We start from the raw sequence: 22,496 nt of genomic DNA on the forward strand, positions 1-22,496 counted from the left end.
GCTATAAAGGCAACTAAATACCCAAGAACTGGTTTTACGACAAGAATGGTAGGAAAACCTGAGAGTTTTTGTGAAGAGTTCTCTCTTCACATTTTAATTCACTATGAAGTAAATTTATATTCTGTATATTTAATTCCTGGAAAGGGAAATAAAAATAGCTGTTTTTATTATAAAATAACAGAGGTATAATGAGAAAATTAATTATTCAGTTGTAGTTTTCTTCTCTGTATTGGTTTTAAAATTATTTGGCTGACATTGTGATTGATGGTTCTTTTTTCCAAAATGACAGGAGCTGTAATTGTTGGATCTGTTGATGGCAATCGTATCTGGGGGAAAGAACTGAAGGGAATTGCACTCACTGGTGTCGAGTGGTCTCCTGATGGAAAGATGTTGCTATTTAGCCTCAGAAATGGAGAGATACATGTTTATGACAATCAAGGAAGCTTTACGGTATGAAATCTTTGAAACAGCTTAAATAGAAAATTCTCGAGATAAAATATTGTTTATCCTTAACAGAATACACTTAGTAACTTATGGCAGTAATTCTGATTTTGATAAATATAAGAGTACTGTGTGGAGGTGGATCAGTGAGATTGTAAATTCTGGTTTGAAATACCTTCCAGTTTTATGTCACTACATTGATCTCTGTTCATTTATCTTCCAAAGTGGATGGATTTTTGAAGATTCTAGGCATCCAGATGCATAATAAACTTAGGTGGCACCAGTGTGTTGAAGAGTGAACCAAGAAGTTAGTTCTCTCTGTTTTGCACATGGAAGTCTCTCTCAGTGATACTTTCACTCATTTTTGTCCTGTGGCATAATATTTTGGGGCATTGCAATTAATGCAGAAAAAGTATTTGTGCTACATTAACTTTCAGGAAGAATATTGTGGGAAACTGATAACTGAACATCTTGCTGAAGCCTCTTCAGTGCTGTAGGGATTCTTACATTGACATTCCCGTATATGTACTTCCTACTGGTATTTTAGGTTAATACAGAGAGTGAACTGAGTATGAACTCAGCAATTCACAGCCACAATACTGGAAACATAAATATGAGGGCTGTTCAATAAAGAATGATGATAACTTCTTGCTGTCATATTTTCTCATGTTAGAATTTAATCTTATGATATTCTGTTAGTTTAATGTCTAACAAATGTGTCTTACTAGTTTCATTGTTGGCGCTTCTGATTCCCATCTGTGAAAGGCAGGCAGGCTGTGACATGTTCAGTGTCACCTACTGTAATAATAGAGGTGTTGCGTGACAAACAATATGCGACTTTGGAAGTCTGCTTCCTTTTCAACAAATCTTCAGCTGAGGCCTATGCAGTGTTACAAGAGGCCTGTTTTTTCCTGAAGCACAGCTTGAAGATGGTTTAAAGAGTGAGACAATCAGTTTCAAAGAAAGGTGGACTTGTTACTGCTCTTACCGAAGAAAACATTATCACTGCTGCTGTTATTGTGAGTGATGCTCAATGAATAGCCATATGAACACTTTCTGAAACACTGAAAATTTCACTGGGTACCGCCCAAAAGTTGGTGACAGAAAATTTGCACACCAGAAGTGTTTGGGCCTGGTGGGTTCCAATAGTACTGATTCCCATACAAAAGAACATTGCATATAGATCTGCATGCAGTAGAACTTGATGTAAGTGAAAATATGGAGTTTCCGTCAAAGGTAGTCACTATTGATAAAACTTGGCTATATCATTTTGATCCTGAAAGCAAACAGCAAACCTCAGTGAGGAAATCTCCTTCATCATCCCCCCCCCCCCCCCCCAAGAAGTAGAACTGGTTGCTTCTGCTGATAATGTTATGGTCACTCCAGTTTTTGATATTCATGGAATGGTTTACCAGCGTATTGTATCTGCGCGTGCATCAATAACTGGACAATACTGTAGGCATGTCCTGGAAACTTTGCAAGTCCATATCAGGCAAAAAAAACACCACATGCCTGCAAAACAGGTTGGATGCTGCACTACAGTAATGCAAAGCCTCATATTGCAAGTGCTGCTACTGAATATGTTGCAAAAATCAAAGTGAAATGCATTCTTCCCCCCATAATCCATTCGGATTTTCTATTCTGAAGAAACATCTTCAAGGGAGGCGTTTCCATCACCAGTAGCACTGGTGAAAGGTGCAAGACAGTTCTGAAAGAGTTCTGAAAAGTCTTTCAGAAAATTGTTTCCAGCATGTCTTTGCAGAATGACGTTAATGCTGGAGCAAGTGCATCAAATCCAAATGAGACAATTTTGAAAAATATTGTCAAAATTATCTGGATGAATAATGGTGTTTTTTTCAAAAACAAGTATAATCATTCTTTACTGAACAGCCCTCATGCTTTTCATATAGACTATCAATTGCTACATAATGTTCTGAATGGAGTTTTACATTCTGGAGCAAAAGTGTATAACAGGTTGCCAGTGAACCTCAGGCTGGATAATAAACATCCCTAAGTATTTGAAAACCAAATGAAAAAAATATCTCATTAGCCGCTCCTTCAATAATGTGTTAGAATACTTGGACTCAAGACACTAACTTCACTGTAATTCTAATATTTGTGTCAGATAGATCCTGACTATTCCATTATGTAGACTGCTGAAGTTACGTAAATGCTTTGTTTGAAGTATTGGACAATGACATTAGCTGAATAGCACAGGAGGAGGAGTGAATTTTCTTTTCTTTTTTTAAGTAGCTGTTTTTCTCATAATTTACGTGTCTAAAGCAATCTAGAAATAATTACCATACTTATCAGTTTGGGCAGATTTGCACTAGTCATAATTTCTTCTTAGTGTGCTTTACAGAAAAGTAGCCAGCACTCTTCATCATCATGGGGTTTATGGAACACGGTGTGTGAATGAATGAGTTTTGTGTTTCAGTATTGAGGATGAGTGGATCTTGCAGTGTTCTTAATGTGCCACATAGACTGTATGAGCCTGATACAGGCATAAATCATTATCTTATGAAACAAGAATATCCCTGTGATATGCATAATGAAAATATACCTCAAGGGACATGAATTCTTTGGTAAAAAGTAGTTTCACCATAGTGATAATAGAAAGAGACAGAAAGTTCTGTAGTAGCCACAATAACCCCATTTTTATGAGCCTCTGCACTGCTCAATGCTTTTTCATGTAATTTTAACTGAATCTTTGATCTACTTTTCTATATTGCTTGACCACAATACAAAAAACAGTGATTCTTCTATCCCTCTGTACTGAAGCAAATGACTAAAAAATATTGGAAATTGCTTGTAGTTTTTGAGGTATTTGCTCATATAATTTCATTGTTTGCTTGTACTGTGTATTGTTCTCTGAGGGGATAGGGTAGAGCTATTGTGACACAATGATTTGACTTTTCTGACCCCCCCCCCTCCCCCTCCTCTCTCTCTCTCTCTCTCTCTCTCTCTCTCTCTCTCACACACACACACACACACACACACACACACACACACACTCACTCTCTGTTCTTTAAAGGAAATCAAAGTTCTGATATTTTAACAGAAAATAAAAGTTGGTTTGATAAAAATGTAGAGTTACCTACATGAGTTCTCTTTCTTTAAAGATTTCATTAACTTGTTGAGATTCATTCATGAAGTCACCCAGACAGTGAACATTTTCTGGTTTTAATTTCATAGATGAAACTAACAGTCCACTGCCTTCCAGCAATACCAGGACCTTTGCAGGTTGTGGGCATGGATTGGTATGATGGTCGTTATGGCTATGTTGATCAAGATTGTCCTGTTCTGGCTATTTGTTATCAGAATGGCTGCATGCAAATCATGAGAGGAGAAAATGATGACAGTAAGTTAAGCTCTTATTTTGTTTCCCTTTGTTTTTCATGTGAAATTGTCATTATCAACTGTTGTTGTTTTTAACGTATTCTAAGATGTCAGTGAAGAGTTGGTCAAAGCATTATAAACAACACCATTTGTGCTGAAGCAGTCATGACTGAAGCAACAAATCGTATTATTGATAAAATTTGTAAGACAATTGTAGATGTCATCCAAATATGTGTAACATTGAAACATTTAACTTGATCATTTCTCATCATTTGTTATGACGTTTCTGAATAAAATGAACAGCATAAAGTGATACAACAGATTATGTGAATATTTATTTATTCAATTGATAATACGGTCAATGAGAGCACAATCAAATATCTCCTCTGTATTTTCTTTTTAATGTCTATAGTGCCTGTGCTTATTGACACTGGTATGGCAGCTGTGTGTTGTCGCTGGAATCACAATGGCAGCATTATTGCAGTTACAGGAATCATGCAACTGCAGAATGAACCAAAAGACTGCAATGTAATTCAGTTTTTTACTCCATTTGGAGAGGTAAGCATGAATTATTTTTACAGTTGCTTGTTATTGTATTGTTGTTGTTGTTGTTGTGGTCTTCAGTCCTGAGACTGGTTTGATGCAGCTCTCCATGCTACTCTATCCTGTGCAAGCTTCTTCATCTTCCAGTACCTGCTGCAACCTACATCCTTCTGAATCTGTTTAGTGTATTCATCTCTTGGTCTCCCTCTACGATTTTTACCCTCCACGCTGCCCTCCAATACTAAATTGGTGATCCCTCGATGCCTCAGAACATGTCCTACCAACCGATCCCTTCTTCTAGTCAAGTTGTGCCACAAGCTCCTCTTCTCCCCATTTCTATTCAATACCTCCTCATTAGTTATGTGATCAACCCATCTAATCTTCAGCATTCTTCTGTAGCACCACATTTCGAAAGCTTCTATTCTCTTCTTGTCTAAGCTATTTATCGTCCACGTTTCACTTCCATACATGGCTACACTCCATACAAGTACTTTCAGAAACGACTTCCTGACACTTAAATCAATACTCGATGTTAACAAATTTCTCTTCTTAAGAAACGCTTTCCTTGCCATTGCCAGTCTACATTTTATATCCTCTTTACTTCGACAATCATCAGTTATTTTGCTCCCCAAATAACAAAACTCCTTTACTACTTTAAGTGTCTCATTTCCTAATCTGATTCCCTCAGCATCACCCTACTTAATTCGACTACATTCCATTATCCTCATTTTGCTTTTGTTGATGTTCATCTTATACCCTCCTTTCAAGACACTGTCCACTCCGTTCAACTGCTCTTCCAAGTCCTTTGCTGTCTCTGACACAATTACAATGTCATCGGCGAACCTCAAAGTTTTTATTTCTTCTCCATGGGTTTTAATACCTACTCTGAATTGTTCTTTTGTTTCCTTTATTGCTTACTCAATATACAGATTGAATAACATCGGGGATAGGCTACAACCCTGACTCACTCCCTTCCCAACCACTGCTTCCCTTTCATACCCCTCGACTCTTATAACTGTCATCTGCTTTCTGCACAAATTGTAAATAGTCTTTCGCTCTCTGTATTTTATCCCTGCCATCTTCAGAATTTGAAAAAAGAGTATTCCAATCAACATTGTCAAAAGCTTTCTCAAAGTCTACAAATGCTAGAAATGTAGGTTTGCCTTTCCTTAATCTTTCTTCTAAGATAAGTCGTAGGGTCAGTACTGCCTCACGTGTTCCAACATTTCTACGGAATCCAAATTGATCTTCCCCGAGGTCGGCTTCTATCAGTTTTTCCATTCGTCTGTAAATAATTCACATTAGTATTTTGCAGCTGTGACTTATTAAACTGATAGTTCGGTAATTTTCGCATCTGTCAACACCTGCTTTCTTTGGGATTGGGATTATTGTATTCTTCTTGAAGCCTGAGGGTATTTCGCCTGTCTCATACATCTTTCTCACCAGATGGTAGAGTTTTGTCAGGACTGGCTCTCCCAAGGGTGTCAGTAGTTCTAATGGAATGTTGTCTACTCCCGGGGCCTTGTTTCGACTCAGGTCTTTCAGTGCTCTGTCAAACTCTTCACGCAATATCATATCTCCCATTTCATCTTCATCTACATCCTCTTCCATTTCCATAATATTGTCCTCAAGTACATCGCCCTTGTATAGGCCCTCTATATACTCCTTCCACCTTTCTGCTTTCCCTTCTTTGCTTAGAACTGGGTTTCCATCAAAGCTCTTGATATTCATGCAAGTGGTTCTCCTTTCTCCAAAGGTCTCTTTAATTTTCCTGTAGGCAGTATCTATCTTACCCCTAGTGAGATAAGCCTCTACATCCTTACATTTGTCCTTTAGCCATCCCTGCTTAGCCATTTTGCACTTCCTGTCGATCTCATTTTTTGAGACGTTTGTATTCCTTTTTGCCTGCTTCATTTACTGCATTTTTATATTTTCTCCTTTCATCAATTAAATTCAATATTTCTTCTGTTACCCAAGGGTTTCTACTAGCCCTTGTCTTTTTACCTATTTGATCCTCTGCTGCCTTCACTATTTCATCCCTCAAAGCTACCCATTCTTCTTCTATTGTATTTCTTTCCCCCATTCCTGTCAATTGTTCCCTTATGCTCTCCCTGAAACTCTGTACGATCTCTGGTTCTTTCAGTTTATCCAGGTCCCATCTCCTTAAATTCCCACCTTTTTGTAGTTTCTTCAGTTTTAATCTACAGTTCATAACCAATAGATTGTGGTCAGAGTCCACATCTGCCCCTGGAAATGTCTTACAATTTAAAACCTGGTTCCTAAATCTCTGTCTTACCATTATATAATCTATCTGATACCTTTTAGTATCTCCAGGGTTCTGCCATGTATACAGCCTTCTTTTATGATTCTTAAACCAAGTATTAGCTGTGATTAAGTTATGCTCTGCGCAAAATTCTACCAGGCGGCTTCCTCTTTCATTTCTTAGCCCCAATCCATATTCACCTACTATGTTTCCTTCTCTCCCTTTTCCTACTGATGAATTCCAGTCACCCATGACTATTAAATTTTCGTCTCCCTTCACTACCTGAATAATTTCTTTTATCTCATCATACATTTCATTAATTTCTTCATCATCTGCAGAGCTAGTTGGCATAGAAACTTATACTACTGTAGTAGGTGTGGGCTTCGTATCTATCTTGGCCACAATAATGCGTTCACTATGCTGTTTGTAGTAGCTTACCCGTACACCTATTTTTTTATTCATTATTAAACCTACTCCTGCATTACCCCTATTTGATTTTGTATTTATAACCCTGTACTCACCTGACCAGAAGTCCTGTTCCTCCTGCCACCGAACTTCACTAATTCCCACTATATCTAACTTTAACCTATCCATTTCCCTTTTTAAATTTTCTAACCTACCTGCCCGATTAAGGGATCTGACATTCCACGCTCCGATCCGTAGAACGCGAGTTTTCTTTCTCCTGATAACAACGTCCTCTTGAGTAGTCCCCACCCGGAGATCTGAATGGGGGACTATTTTACCTCCAGAATATTTTACCTAAGAGGACGCCATCATCATTTAATCATACAGTAAAGCTGCATGCCCTCGGGAAAAATTACGGCTGTAGTTTCCCCTTGCTTTCAGCCGTTCGCAGTACCAGAACAGCAAGGCCATTTTGGTTAATGTTACAAGGCCAGATCAGTCAATCATCCAGACTGTTGCCCCTGCAACTACTGAAAAGGCTGCTGCCCCTCTTCAGGAACCACATGTTTGTCTGGCCTCGCAACAGATACCCCTCCGTTGTGGTTGCACCTACAGTACGGCTATCTGTATCGTTGAGGCACGCAAGCCTCCCCACCAATGGCAAGGTCCATAGTTCATGGTATTGTATTACTGAAAGCAATTTCTGTGTTTTCTGTTCTAATGTCTGTTTACTTTTTATTTTAAAAATGTTTATAACTTTCTGAAGCTTTTCTAACTTCAGCAGTATTCATAACAATGGGAAATCTTGAGCAGATTAACTGTGAATCAAGAAGGAATATATCACCATTCATCTTATAGAGAAATTTAGATTCACAAATAGGACACAGAGACCATAGTTCAAGATTGTAAACATCCGTCACCACTATCAAATGCATGTTAGTCCACCTAGTTCACCTCCATCAATAACCCTTTACCCATCTCTAACTGTTTGCCTTGTCTCACATTTTAAAAAATGCAAATGTACAGCCACATATAGGAGTAATGGACTTAGTAAACACCAGCATGTGTTTGACTGTTACATATTGTGCCACTATAAATTACAATGAATAATTAAACATCAAGAATAAAGAAAGAGCACATAGGTAAGGCTGGCAGTTTTCCATCCTATTGGTGGTTCTATATTTATTACGCTTACCATATATTTTGGGTGCACCCTAGATCATACTTTTGAAATTACTTTGAAGTCATAACAGTTTACTGACAGTAAACTTTATTTATTTGATTGTATGTTTCAACAGACAAAACTTTTTTTTTTCGGAAATGGTTTGTTTGTTTTAGTTACATCATAAAATTGACAACACAATAGTCATCTCGGTATTGGTTGTAACAGATGAAAATTTAAGGGCATAACTTTTTAACCAGTTTAGATGTGAAGTCTGATGTTTTGGAACTGAGTTTGTGTCTAGCAGTGCAGTATGAAAGAGTAACCTCTTTAGCAGCACTGTTATTTCCATCTTTGGCTTTAAAAAAACTATTATGTTTGTTGAAACAGCAGCATTAATAGCATTTCTATGTTTAACTGTTTTCACATGGTCTTTAATAACACCCTTTCATGTGTGTGCAACAGAAGATTCTCTAGTGTATAGTGCACAACAAACATGTTCATTGTTACTCTCCTTACACTATTAAAAATATTTGTATTCCTGTTGCAAGTTGACATTAAGCACATATTTACTTTTGTACATTTCTAAATGATGAGACAAAAAATGACTAGAGATAAAATGATCAAAAACTTATAGATGGGTTATGTCGTATACAAAAACAACATAGAAACATTGTTCCTCTTGTGTGTCCAAATGACTAAGTGAAAAACTGTGGTTTAAAAGTGCAATGTTGAACATATAGGTCAAAATTTTTTAAAAAATTCTCACCAATCATAAAATCCTCAAACCTTGGACATTTTTGCAACCCAAAACACTATCCTACAGAGTCCTAAAATACCAAGACTGTCTGGGATAACCCCATATGTATTGTAGGCCTAGCCATTATCATCTACATCAATGGTTCCCAAACTTTTTCAGACTGCTGCTCAATTAGCTAAATGCACTCCTCCTCAGTGCCCCACTTAATCATCCTAGATCCTCAGTGCCACCCTAAATTATCAATTACTAATTTTTAAAGTCTAAATATGGAAAAATGGCTCATGTTACTGTAAAACAAATATTGAAATTTATTTTAAATTAAGCAATGAGATTAGCTTTATAACTGAACAATGACTTTGCATTGAAATGTTCTGAACTGACATTCATAAAAAGCATAATGGGATGGATGGACTTGATGAAGAGATATCAGTTAATAAGAGCCTCAGATCTGCCCATTGAGTTATCTGAACGCTATATCTTTGCATTGAAAATAGTCACACCACCACACTAAAACCATGTTCTATGTGATATGGTGAGGGAATGGATGGAGGAGGGCCTTGATCTTTCTCCATACTGTAGGATACTTACAAGGGATGGGTTTCTGCAACCAAAAATCCTGATAAGACTTCTGAAATTTTAGTTTTAAGTTAATATCAGTTTCTAACTCCATTATTTCTTTCCTCCAAAACTCCCACTTTCCTAATATCTGAAAATGGATTTATCACCCAGACTGGAATTTCCATCAAAATCAGATAATTAAATTGTTCTGTCATCCAGAACTCTCATATAATACAGTAAACATGCAGATCATTTGCATGAATGTTAATCTTTTCACCTAAGCCTTAGAGGCTTGGAAATCAGTATAACCCTCCACAGCCTAGGTTCCTCTTGAAAAACCAGCTTTGAAACAAATGTTGAACTCACAGATTTGGCTCTGATAAAGTTACCTTGCAAAGGGACATTAATTTCATCAAGTTTTGGAAATAGTTCTGACAGGTAAGCAACATCATGTCTGATCATTTTTAGTTCTTCTCTGTGCAAAAAACACTATCTTTCAGAAAAGCTCCACAGCAATATCAAAGAGGTCATAAAACCTTTTAATACAGCTGCCTTTTGACAGCCATTAAACTTCTGTATGAAAAAGCAGACATTCAAAATTTTCATCATCCACAGAACATCTGAAAAGGTCCATTACTGACAGCTAGGGATTTAATTTTGCCATCGCAGTGATGACAGTTGGAAGCAAGTTGTGTAAGCAGCCCCTTAGATTTTTTCTACTAAATGTTGGTGATGAATGACACAGTAAACTCTAAACATACCTGTGACAGCTTTCATCAAGTAGGCAATAAACTCATTGTAGAGACCTACCAATGACGATGCACTGTCGGATACACAAGAAAGTATATTCCTATGAGGGATTTACTTTTTTCTGAAGAGTTGTTCAACAACGCCATTTATTGATTCTCTCTTAGTGTGTGTGTTTAGTAGCCGTGCAAATAATACCTCTGAACCAGTCTTTCATCTTTATGAAACATATGTAAAACTAAAAGTAAAGATTCGCTCTCTGGTACAATTGACTCATCAGGTTGTTGTGCAAAATCTATCATTCTAAGGACAGAGCATATTGTGTCTTCCACATTATCATCCACTTCATCTATTTGCCTTTGCACAGAACTGTTACTCAGTTGAATAGTCTCACTTATGCCGTGTGACGAGTTATGTAAAACAGTTCACAGAACCTAACTAACAGCTGGTAGGATGAGTCCCTCACCTGTTGTATGTTTTTGTCCATATTTAGCTAGCAACAATGAAATGTTGTATAGTGCAAGAGAGTGCCGGTACTTTGTTGTGGGCCATTGTGAAACATGTTTGCTTCTCAAATTTATTTTGCAGGGACTAAAAAGCTTAAATCCATGTTCACCTTGTCAGGATCTGCCTTTCACAGATGTTTAGCTATTTTGCAAGACCTCATGGACTAATTAGAGAAGAATCTTTCACCTATTAGGCACATTCATAGCTGCTGTTTTGCAGGCATTGGTATACACAAATATTTCAGGTACTATACGTTACGTTGTCTACATTTTTTTCTTTGGACCTGCCATTTCTTTTCTGAAATATTTTGAAATAAGTGTCATTGAGAAATAACCTCCATCAAATATCTATCTCTATAGTCCTACAATTATGACTTATGATTATTAACATTTGTCAACATTTGCATTTGACTCCCACTTCTTAATAACTTTAAAAATATATCCTGTACATTCAGCAGGCTACTAGAAGCTGCATGTTAAATGAGCTTGATAGAAAAGTTAATGAAACATTATTTTTCTGCAATTTGACTATAGTATGAAATTTAGGCTAAATATGCTACCAGTTCAACTGAGTCTGCATAAGGAACATAATTTTCTTTTAAGCTACAAATAGTACATCAAGTTCACAGTGGATGCTATTCATTCTTTTGACAATTCGCAATGGATTTCAGCACCAACCAGTGGCACAAACCTGAAGCAATGCCGATATTTGGATCATCTCCATAGGACTTGGTCAGACAGAGCTATGTCTCCCACAGTAGCTCAAAGTACTGTGACCACCCATTGGATCCCGCTTACCACCCGGAGAGCAGTACCGACTACTTTGAGAACCACTGATCTACATCTACATACATATTCTGCAAGCCACTATATTGTACATGTTGAAGGTTATTTTGTAAATTGGTAGTCATTCCCTTTCCTGTTCCAATCACAAGTGGAGCAAATGAAACCTCATTTTCTATATGCATCTGAATGATCCCTGATTTCTCATATCTTGTCTTCAAGTTCTTTTTGTGAGATGTCCATTAGTGGTGGTAGAATCACACTGCAAAAGCCAATTCTCTAAACTTTCTCAATTGTGTTTTGCAAAAGGAATGTCATCTTTTCTTCAGGAATTTCCATTTGAGTTCGTGAAGCATTTATGTAATACTCACTTGTTGATCAATCCTATCAGTAATAGTCTACCAGAATTCCTGTGAATTTCTTTGATGTCTTCCTTGAATCCGACCTGGTGGGAGTCCCAAATACTCAAGCAGTATCCAAGAATAGACTGCATAATTTTTCTTAGCGTCCTGAGGTCTCTGTCACCCCTATGATCTTACAGCATCTTGTATGTTACATACTTGTAGAGTTCCAGGGTGTCACCATCTTCTACACTGATGGTTATAAGATGATAGATAAGGCAGGCTATGCTTTCACATCACCTGCTGGCTTATAACACCATTTATTGCCAGGATCATGTAGTGTGTCCATTGCAGAGCTGCAAGCCATCCACAGGGCCTCCTTTTTGTTACTCAGGCCTTTCTCCACAGTGTTTTAATATGTACCAACTCATGAGTAGCCTGCAAGGTATCGACTGATGCTACTCTTGTCACCCTTTGATCTCTGATATCCATGATCTTCTCTCCGCCCTTGGCTGCCCTCTGGGTGCCAAGTCATGTGGGCAACCCAGGGAATGAACTGCCTAGAGCAACAAATACTTACCTCCCCCCCCCCCCCCAATTCCCTTTCATGGTTCTAGCAGTGGATATGCAAATCTATGTCAAATCTCTCTTTGCCCAAAAGTGGAATGAAATCTAATGTGCTACTGCTCTGAGTAATGAACTCCGCACAATCAAGGAGTCTTCTGCAGTTTGGCGCTCTCCCTTCCACTCATCTCAGAAGGAGTCCACTGCCTTATTCTGTCTACACATTGGTCATACCAGACTCACTCAGTGTTTTCTCTTGTGTACCAAACCACACCCACAATGTGTTTGTGGAGCCAGACTGATGGTATCCCATATATTGGTGGAATGTTCCCTTCTTTTGGCTCCTCTTAATATGTATAGTTTTCCAGATTCCTTAATTTTAATATTAGCGGACGATTCATGGAGGGTTGAACTGGTCCTAAATTTCCTCTGTGGAAGTGTTTATTATTTTCAGATATAAGGTTTTGCTTTACTCTTGGAGCAGGGGCAGAGTGGTTCTGATTGGAGCCCCCTCTTCATGTTTTCTCGGTCTGAGACCCACGATCAGTCCCCCTTGCAAAGACCTCTCTTTTATCCCTTTGTTTTTCCAGTTTTTAGTTTTGGGCTACCCTTTTATGCCTTATACTGGTGTGTTTTAACTTCCTTGTTTTATAATTTGACTCCTCTGGCTGGGTCCATCCACTTTTAGTGAATCCTCTCTGTCTTCTGCAAATAACTTTGGAATCGCGGGACTGATAACCTCTCCGTTTAGCCCTATAACCCTCCTTAATTATTGAATCAATCACAATTTTTCTCTTTGTCATCTCCTTAATAAATGAGCTACATATTACTAGAATTCTCCCACCAAACTGAAGTTGACCATTCGCCTTCCCTAAAAATGACCTTCTGTGCTTGCTCCATTTTATGTCATTTTGAAATATTACGCCTAGATATTTAATTGAATTGACTGTGACAAGCAGCACACCTCTAGTACTGTATTTTAACATTACAGGATTGTTTTTCCTACTCATCTGCGTTAACTTATATTCATCCACAGTTAGAGCAAAGTGTCAGTCATTACACCAAAAAGAAACTTTGTCCAAGTCATGTGGTATTCTCCTACAGTCACACAAAGATGACACTTTCTTGTACACTACAGCCTCATTAGTGAATGGTCACAGATCCCTGCTTATGCTATCTGTCAGATCATTGGTCGTATATGGAGAACAAGAGTGGACCTGTTCCATAGGGCACTCCCAATGATATCTTTGCTTCCAATGAACACTCACTGGTCAGGATAATGTGTTGAGTTTTATTATTTAAAAAGTCACTCACATATCTGATGACCTATTCCATATGCTTGTAGTCTGCAGTAGGCCACTGTGTCAAATGCCTTCCACAAATCTAGGAATATGGAATCTGCCTGTTGCCCTTCACTCAAGTTTCACACGATATTGTGCAAGAAAATGGCAGGTTAATTTTCACATAAGCAATGCTTTCTAGACCTGTTCTGACCTGTGTCCAATGCTTTTCTCTCTCAAGAAAATTTTGTTATATTTGACCTTTGAACATGTTCAAGAATTTTTCTCCAAAGTGATGTTAAGGATATTGGTCAGTAATTTTATGGGTCGATTCTTTTAACTTTCTTATATATGAGAGTGACCTGCACTCTTTTGCAGTAGCTTTCACTGGCTGAGATATTTGTAATAAAAGTCAAGCTGTGGAAGTGGCCAATACTAAAGAGTGCTCTCTGTAAAAACACATTGGGGTTCCATCCAGACCTGGTGACTAATTTGTTTTCAATTCTTTCAGTTGCTTTTCAATGTCTGGGATGTCTATTTCGATGCCATCCATTGATGTCTGGGAGTTTGTGTGGTGGTTAAATGATGATATGACTGTGTGGACCTTTAAAAACAAAATTGTAATTTCAGCTTTTCTTCTACTGTGAGCAGCTTAGCAATTTTATGTAGAAACAGAATTTTCAAGGATTCTTAAAAAGATCTTTCACTAATGTATGACTATGAAAACTATAGTATACTTTCAGTATTGATCTTTTTATAGCCACACAAATTTCTGCCTTTGCCTATGACATTTCTGCATTCGTTTCTGAACCAAGAGTGCATTCGTTTTTGAACCAAGAGTGCAACAATCTATTTTTCTGAGCATTTTCTGAAATTTTGTTGCTAAACCACAGTGGGTCCTTTCTGTCCTTAATCCGCTTAGTTTGCACAGACTTTTCCAGAGTGTGATTTACAATCAGTTTAAACTTTTCTAATAATTTTTCTGTGACCATCAAATAGGAACTAAATTTTTGTGACACAGTCTTCTGTGGCAACAGTTATTTATCACATTTGCATAAGTACATTGCAACATGAAACAAAAGTCAATAAGTTCACAATAAGATAAAATAATTGTCCTGAGTCACAAGAAAATACGCAGAATTTGCTTATCTAATTCACCGTACGTGCTGGTTAAACTGAATACTGGCAAGTTTCCATATAGTAACACATGTGTGACAATACTAATAGACAGTGCTGGAAGTCACTGCAGTAGTTAGTTAGTTAGTTCATTTGGATGAAAAAGAATACCATGGTATAGCTGATAAAGTTTAACTTCACTCTAGGAATCTCACACACAGCTGTAGCTGACTTACACAACAGTAAGGACATTATCCGGCAGAATCCATAAATACGAGGATTGACTGAAAAGTAATGTCTCCATCTTCATAACTCTTCAACAGTTGGCAGAATTGGTATGCGGCAGGTGCTGGCTTGTTCCATAGCCTCTTCTCTGCAGCTCCAGTTGGCAGGAAGCCTTAGCATTGAACGGTTGTGTTGTTACAGTGTAAAGTATGGACCTCTGCGTAGACAGTTGGTCAATATGATTTAAGCAATGTGCAGTCATTGAATTCTTGACAGCAGAAGGTGTCACCCCAAAGGAGATTCATCAGAATGAAAGCAGTTTATGGTGATTGTGTTGATGTGAGTACTGTGCATTGTTGGACGAGTAAGTTTATAGATGTTGAGGTGGGAACATCAAACCTGCATGACAAACAAAGAATTGGACATCCTGTGACAGCATCCACCAAGTTTCACAAGTAAAATGGTGACAGATTGATTCAGGATGATCACCGTATCACTCAGAGAGAAATTACAAGCACAATTGGCATTTCACAAGAATGTATGGGTCATATTATTGCTTTGCTTGGCTATTGCAAGATCTGTGCACGATGGGTACCCCAGATGCTGACTCCTGAAATGAAAGTGCACAGACTTTAAATTTGTCAGGAACTCCTTTCATGTTACAAGAATGAAGGTGACGCCTTTCTCCATTCAATTGTGTCAGGAGACAAAACATGGGTACACCATGACGACCCGGAGATGAAATGTGGGTCTATGCAATATCGACACAAAGACTCGCCCCAGAGATAGAAATTCAAGATGCAGCCTTCAGTTGGAAAAATCATTGCCACAGTGTTCTGGGGCACGGATGGTGTTATCCATGTTGATTTCCTTGATCGTGGAACAACAATAAATTCAGAGTGTTACATCACAATGCTGCAAACTCTGAAATGATGGCTAACAAAGGTCCGAAAGGAAAAGGGAAATGTTTCCAGCATGACAATGCCAAACCACACACTTCACGTGCCACCACAGCAGAGCTTCAGAGACTGAATCTCACCACCATACGGCATCCTCCATACAGTCCAGATTTAGCACCGTCTGAATTCCATCTGTTCCCGATAATGAAAGATGATCTGCGGGGACATCATTATGCTTCTGATGAAGAGGTAGAGGTAACTGTGGGATTGTGGTTACAGAAACAGCATCAACTTCTTCTGTAATGGCTTCAGAAAACTTGTTCAGCGTTGGCAGAAATATATCCAATTGGCTGGTGATTATGCGGAAAAGTGAATGTTGGTAATTAAAGATCACATTCTAAGGATTATTTATGCATTTGATTTATTAGAATATTCCCATCCAACCCCAATTAATGAAGGTGGAGGCATTACTTTTCATTCAACCCTTGTATATTGTCTTCACCTACGGATCACTTTCTTCTTGGTGAACCCCTCAGACTCAACAAATTTGAAAAATGATGATATTCCAGGAGCCTGTGTTTTAAAACATTTTATTTGTGTGACTAGTTCTGGACACTGTCCATTCTTAGTACACCAAGATTAAAATGATGCACATGAGAATGGACAGTGCCCAAAACTAGTAGTGCAAATAAGATATTTTAAAACACAGCCAGGTGGAATAATGTCATTTTCAAAGTCATCTAGACAAGCATCAGTTAAGATAAGAACATGACATTGGCAGACTTACAGAGAATGAGATTTATCTCAAGGCCAGTCAGAATTTAATAGGCTGGTTAGTTGGTCTCACATAACTGATTGGGTTGAGACACTGTGTTTTCCTTGCAGCACCCTCGCTGGACTTACTTTAGTGTAATGACGCTTGTCGATAGTTCTGCAAATTTCACCAATATATTTGGTGGAGTTGCATAATGTCCATTCATTGTCTGAATAGGATGCTAACAACTGCTTATCTGCTCTTGCCAACATAAAAAACTCTTGTAGCCTTCTTGATGGATTTATTAACTTCAGTAACCATAAGAGCTGTGAAACATCATGAGAACTAATCATTATCTAGTGCTTTGTAATATAGACATTCTTAAACTTGTTTCTGTTCCAGCCTTCTACCACCAGCAAACAAAACTGCATTTATAGTGGTTCACACACACCTCTTCAGACTTGTTCTTGAAAGAAAGAATAATTATAAAAAATATGTAGAATTTTCAAACACATGCAGCATTAGCTTGAGTAAACTTTTTTACAATTCTGCTAAAGTCTAATAACTTCAGTCTTACTCTTCAGGATATTTTCCAGTCTCTTAAGCCTCTTTAAAAGGTAGTCATTTGATGCTGTTAAAAAAATAGCATCTCAGAAATAGGCTGAGTATTTACAGGTAGTGTTTAAAGAAATAGTGTCATGAAAAAATTGAAATTTCGCATAAGTTTTCTGTTGAATGATTGTTTATGATTTTCATAAAATTTGAACTCAACAACAAAGCTTTGTATCACTTTGTTCACCTATTGTTAACCAGAAACTTCAGGAAAGACTGTTTGCAATTGGTGTGTAGCATCTGTTTGTCATGGTTGACAAATCACTTACTTTTGAGCAAACACTTGTATTAACACAATTAAAGAAATTGTCAGTATAATGTTAGAAACTGAACATGTTGCTAGGTGAGATTAGTTACATTGAGTAATGTCACAGTATCATGAGAAATTGATTAGATGCTCCTTTATGTAGAAGAACAAAGCTGCTAGCTTATGTTTGGTTCATTAATTGGATTGATGAGGTAATGGAGGAACTGTTATATGCTAGAAACTGAACCGTCAATGTGAAAGGGTCTTTGTCATACAAGAAATGGAAGATATACAGTATTTCTTCAGATAAAGGAGCAGTCTGTTAGTAGCTTACTTGCAAATACATGTGATGAAATGGCAGCCATGGTTGGTCAATGTCATGGATTTATAGATAGTTAAAATCCACTATATCAGACATTATGGTAATCCACAGTGAAATCGTAGACAGCAGCTTCTTGTCACTAAAGTGGAACAACACATGTTAACAGGTGTTCCCAGGTAGCCAAATACAAACTAACTTATTTAAATCACTGAGCATAGAGTTAATCAGAATACAGCAGTTAGTTCGGAATGAATCTTCTCAGAGTTGAAACAAAGAAACAAAAGTTCTGTTGTGCTTGAATGAGCAGTTAATTAATCACTGACATACTAGAACAGCTAGAAAGTATCTTATTGAGACCAAGTCCAACTGGGAAGTTCCTCACAGAGAAAATAAGTCCACATGAAAGTTTACTGTCCATTATTGGCCGAGTCCAATGAGGCACTGTTCAGTGGTGAGAGTGATGGCTTCACACTTGTAGTCAGTTTGGCTGCTTGTTGAATGTACAGGGTTGAGAGCGTCTGGGACAGCCCACAGCTGGAACTAGCTGGCTAGGTGTGGTGCGAGTACTTAAATACTCGTTGCACGGAATGTTGCCTGTTCCATTCCAAGGCTGCTGTAGCTGGGCTGTTTTGTCTTGAAAGTCTGAACAAAATGCTCAGCAAAGCAATCAGGTTCCAAATGAATGGCTACCATTTGATCATGTTGCATACCATTCAACTTACAGAATTGCCTCATGTCTTGTGAACAAAATTGAGGCCTGATATGTGTGACCAGACTGGTCAGCAACTTTTCAATCGAGAAGATGCATGACATTACTAGAAAAGTTTGGGAAGAAGTAATGGGCCTCATACAAGAAATATATGGAAATTTGCTGCTTTGATCAAAATAAACCATTGAGCTCCTAAAAATAGATCCACAGTATTCAGATATAGTCGCAAACACGACTGTGTAGGCAGAGGCTACTGGAAATATCTCCTTGGTGGGGCCTCCTAGTGGCATTGGCAGGACTGTTAGTCAGCAAGAGTGCATTTGATGTCCCTATCAATGTCCCTCCATTATACATATTTTCGGGCCAGCCTCTTCATCCTTAATGGATGAGTTGAGAACTTGACAGTGAAGGGTTCAGGGGATGATGACCTGTTTGTTGCCATTAACATGCTAGAAAAGGAGAACACCTTTAGCTTTGAAGACCATGGGCTCATGACACTGTTATCACTAGGTAGATGAACTTCTTATGTAATGGCCAACATGTGGCAGCCTAATGTGAGACCTCCTGCAGTACTGGAATGGCAGGAACCAGCTGAGGGATGGATGAGGAAATGAACCACTGCCACTATGTAGTTAACATCAGTGTTAACCAACTTCTGGTACTGTATAAAAGGATATGTTCTGTCCTTCTGAAAGATGAAGGAGAACACCAGCGTTTAAATGTTGAGTGATAGTACAGTACTGAACATCATATCAGTATATATATATATATATATAAGGAACGTGGCCCACCTTTGAAAGCTGCATGCCATCCTTTGAGATATGCTAGAACCCATGTGTAAGAGAAAGATAATAATGGCTTATGATCAGTTAACAAGAGAAGACGTTGGCCTTAGTCATAGTTGGTTATAATTACATTGAGCTGTTAGCGTCTTGGAAGCGGAAGTGAAGAGACACTACATGTCATTGACCTTATGAGAGATGACTGCTCTCAGCCCATAATCTGATACATCTGCAGCCACTTCTGAGGATCATACATGATTGAGCAGGTGGGCTTCAACAGTGGCTGTTTCAGGTCATAAAACACCTGTTGGCTTCTGGGCAACCAGATCTACTTTACATTCTTGTGTAACAGATGGTGCAATGGCTGCTGTGTGAGGAATACATTTTCTGTAATAATAATTCAATTTGCCAACAACTTACTTCAACTGCTTCACATCAGTGAGATAAAGAAGATTTTGGATGGCCTCAGCATGCTTCAGCATACGTCAGATGCCTACAGCACTAAAAATTGTGCCTAAGTATTACACTGGTAGGGAAAAAAATTGTCCTTGGTAAACTTTAAGTCAGTCTTTTCAAGGACCTGAAAGAGCTTCTCCAAATTGTACAACAGATCCGTTAGGGCTTTCTGCATGGCAATAATGTCATCCAGATATTTGGCCATTCCTGCGATGCTGTTTGTCAATTGCTCCAAGTAGTGTTGGAAGGTGCCCAGGGCACTAGAAATCATGAAGGACAAATGATGTTCTAAACTAAGCCAAAGGGTGTATTAATCATCAGGATGTGTTTTGCCAGTCATCAAAGGGCAACTGAAGATAAACTTCCCAAACATCTATCTTTGCAAAAATCTTGCCCCAGCCAGCTTTGCCATGATGTCCTCCACCCTGGATATCAAGTATTGATCTGCAACTGTTTGGGCATTTATCATGGGTTTAAAATCATGATCAATGCAAAGGAACTGCCCAATTTTGTGACCTGCACAATGTATGTGGCCAACAAACTATTGGTGATTGGTGTGAGGGCATTTTCATCCTGCAACCTATGTAGTTTCAAATGTAATTTCTCCCTCAAGGCAAAGGGGATCAAAATTTTGGAACATAATATGGGCTTCATAGTCTTGGACATAAATTGTCTGCCCATCAAAGATGGTGATGTATTTCCGTACAGGGCCCCAAAAGTGCATGTGTTGTAGGGAACACCATACCTGGCTGGTCAAATCATAGGCCTCCAAACCTAACTTGGTGAAGAGTTCAAGAGCCAAAACATCATACACCACCAGCAACCTTAACGTGAGAATAGGATTCTTGTGCCAGGTGGTTGGAAAGAATGATTGGCCACAGACTGTAATGTCATGTCTGTGTTTTATGGAGTGGCCAGACTTGTGGTGACCCTTACCAACCTGTATGTTTGCAGACTGAAAGGATGGTGCCGAGTGCCATTCACAAATATTGCCAATTTAAGGAGGGTATAATGCAGGGAAGAAATGCACTTACCTGAGGCACCTCAGGACCCAAACCCGTCATCAGGAAGGCACATTACATCTATTTTCATCTACTGTGCAGAGTTACAAACTTCCACCTTCTGGACCAACTTGCAGCCACTTGGATTTAGATCCAAGAATAACCAAACTGAGAAATAAGACTGGATGTAGAAGGGGAGAAGAAAATGCCATATGGGAAGAAAAATAGAATGTAATGTATAGAGTAGAAAGGAGACAGTAACTAACAAAATAAAAAAAATTGAGAAATACCAGTGGAGGAAGGAAAACAGAAGAAGAGATAGGCTTGAACTTTTACTATAACTGGTTGTGGAAAACCCTAATGGGATATTTGTCTTCTGCGCCACTCAGGTATTCTACGTGTTTGTTGGTTGTCATCTCTATGTGCCAAGGCGCACAGTAAACACACATCTGTGTGCCATACATAGCCCAAGGATGTGTCAGTATGGACCGCAACCTGTATTTCAAGCTAGAAATTATTTGGTTCATACGGTTTTCAGTGACATCAGTGCACATTTCCATGCATTTTATAATAATTTTATTTTTACGAAACAGTGCTAGTCCTTTTTAAAATTCTGTAATACACTTTATGCAAAAACATTTAACTGTAGTATTTATATATACTTTTCTATGCTAATTTTTGACTGCCATTCAATTAAACTATTTTTTCCCCATTTCTAGCACCTCCGTACACTTAAAATTCCTGGCCATGAGGTGAATAGTTGTGTATGGGAAGGTGGCTCTCTCAGAGTTGCCTTAGCTGTTGACTCCTTCATATATTTCGCTAACATACGACCTGACTATAAGTGGACGTATTTCCAGAATACAGTTGTTTATTGCTACAATCGACCTGATCGACCTGGAACCATTGTAACATTTTGGGATACAAAGAACAATGAGGTAAACTGTCAAATTTTTTCTATATGTCTCAGAAGCATACAAAATTAAATACTCTAATTCTTTTAAAGTAAGACATTTATTTATGCAGTAAATGGTATTATATTTCTGATAAAAAGTGTATGTATTGCTTTTAAGTTTCCTACGAAGATGAATCATATTGCTGGAAATGAAATACATATTGACGTCATAAGAATATTTATCTAATATATGTAACCAAAAGTATGATAGGTTACTACAGCATACAAAAAGGGGGAAGATAGAAGTGCAAGCTACACAAAGAGTTCTGAAGCTGATAGCTTTTGAACGGTCATTTTAAATATATTTTCACGGGATCGTGTATGAAGCTATCTTTTGTAATTATAATTATGTCATAATAGTTTATAAAACCAATGTATAGGTTTTTTGTGTTTATTTCAACCTTTATGACAGTTTTGATTATTTATATGGTGTCTGTGTTCACAGTGCTATAACAAAAATGTGCGCCTGCTCCTCGGGGTGGCTTCCTCAGGTGAACATTGTGTGCTTGCTACAAGAGCTGATGACATAGACAACGGAGGACAATACGGGCTTATTTTATGCAATGCTATAAGTACACCTGTTGACAGTAAGTGATTCAGTTGCTGAACAAACTGAATAAAAGCTAGGCAGGTCACATAAACAATTAAAATTGTTTAAATGTAATTTCTCAATTGTAACAGAGACATGATAAAATTAAAAGTACCAATCAGTGGAAAATCGAGGAT

The 22,496-nt window shown here is 38.1% G+C and overlaps 1 protein-coding gene across 3 annotated transcripts in view; it reads left to right on the forward strand.

The window, feature by feature from the left end:
- LOC124798840 (WD repeat-containing protein 35) overlaps positions 1 to 22,496 on the forward strand; it is a 183,251-nt gene that overhangs the window by 74,723 nt on the left and 86,032 nt on the right. For all 3 annotated transcript variants that reach the window (XM_047262374.1, XM_047262381.1, XM_047262389.1), the window contains 5 exons: positions 290 to 450; positions 3,637 to 3,802; positions 4,193 to 4,338; positions 21,535 to 21,753; positions 22,216 to 22,357. In XM_047262374.1, the coding sequence (XP_047118330.1) occupies positions 290 to 450; positions 3,637 to 3,802; positions 4,193 to 4,338; positions 21,535 to 21,753; positions 22,216 to 22,357 (834 nt within the window). The remainder of the gene's footprint in view (positions 1 to 289; positions 451 to 3,636; positions 3,803 to 4,192; positions 4,339 to 21,534; positions 21,754 to 22,215; positions 22,358 to 22,496) is intronic.

This window comes from Schistocerca piceifrons, chromosome 1 (genome assembly GCF_021461385.2).
Source record: "Schistocerca piceifrons isolate TAMUIC-IGC-003096 chromosome 1, iqSchPice1.1, whole genome shotgun sequence".
Lineage (NCBI taxonomy): Eukaryota > Metazoa > Arthropoda > Insecta > Orthoptera > Acrididae > Schistocerca > Schistocerca piceifrons.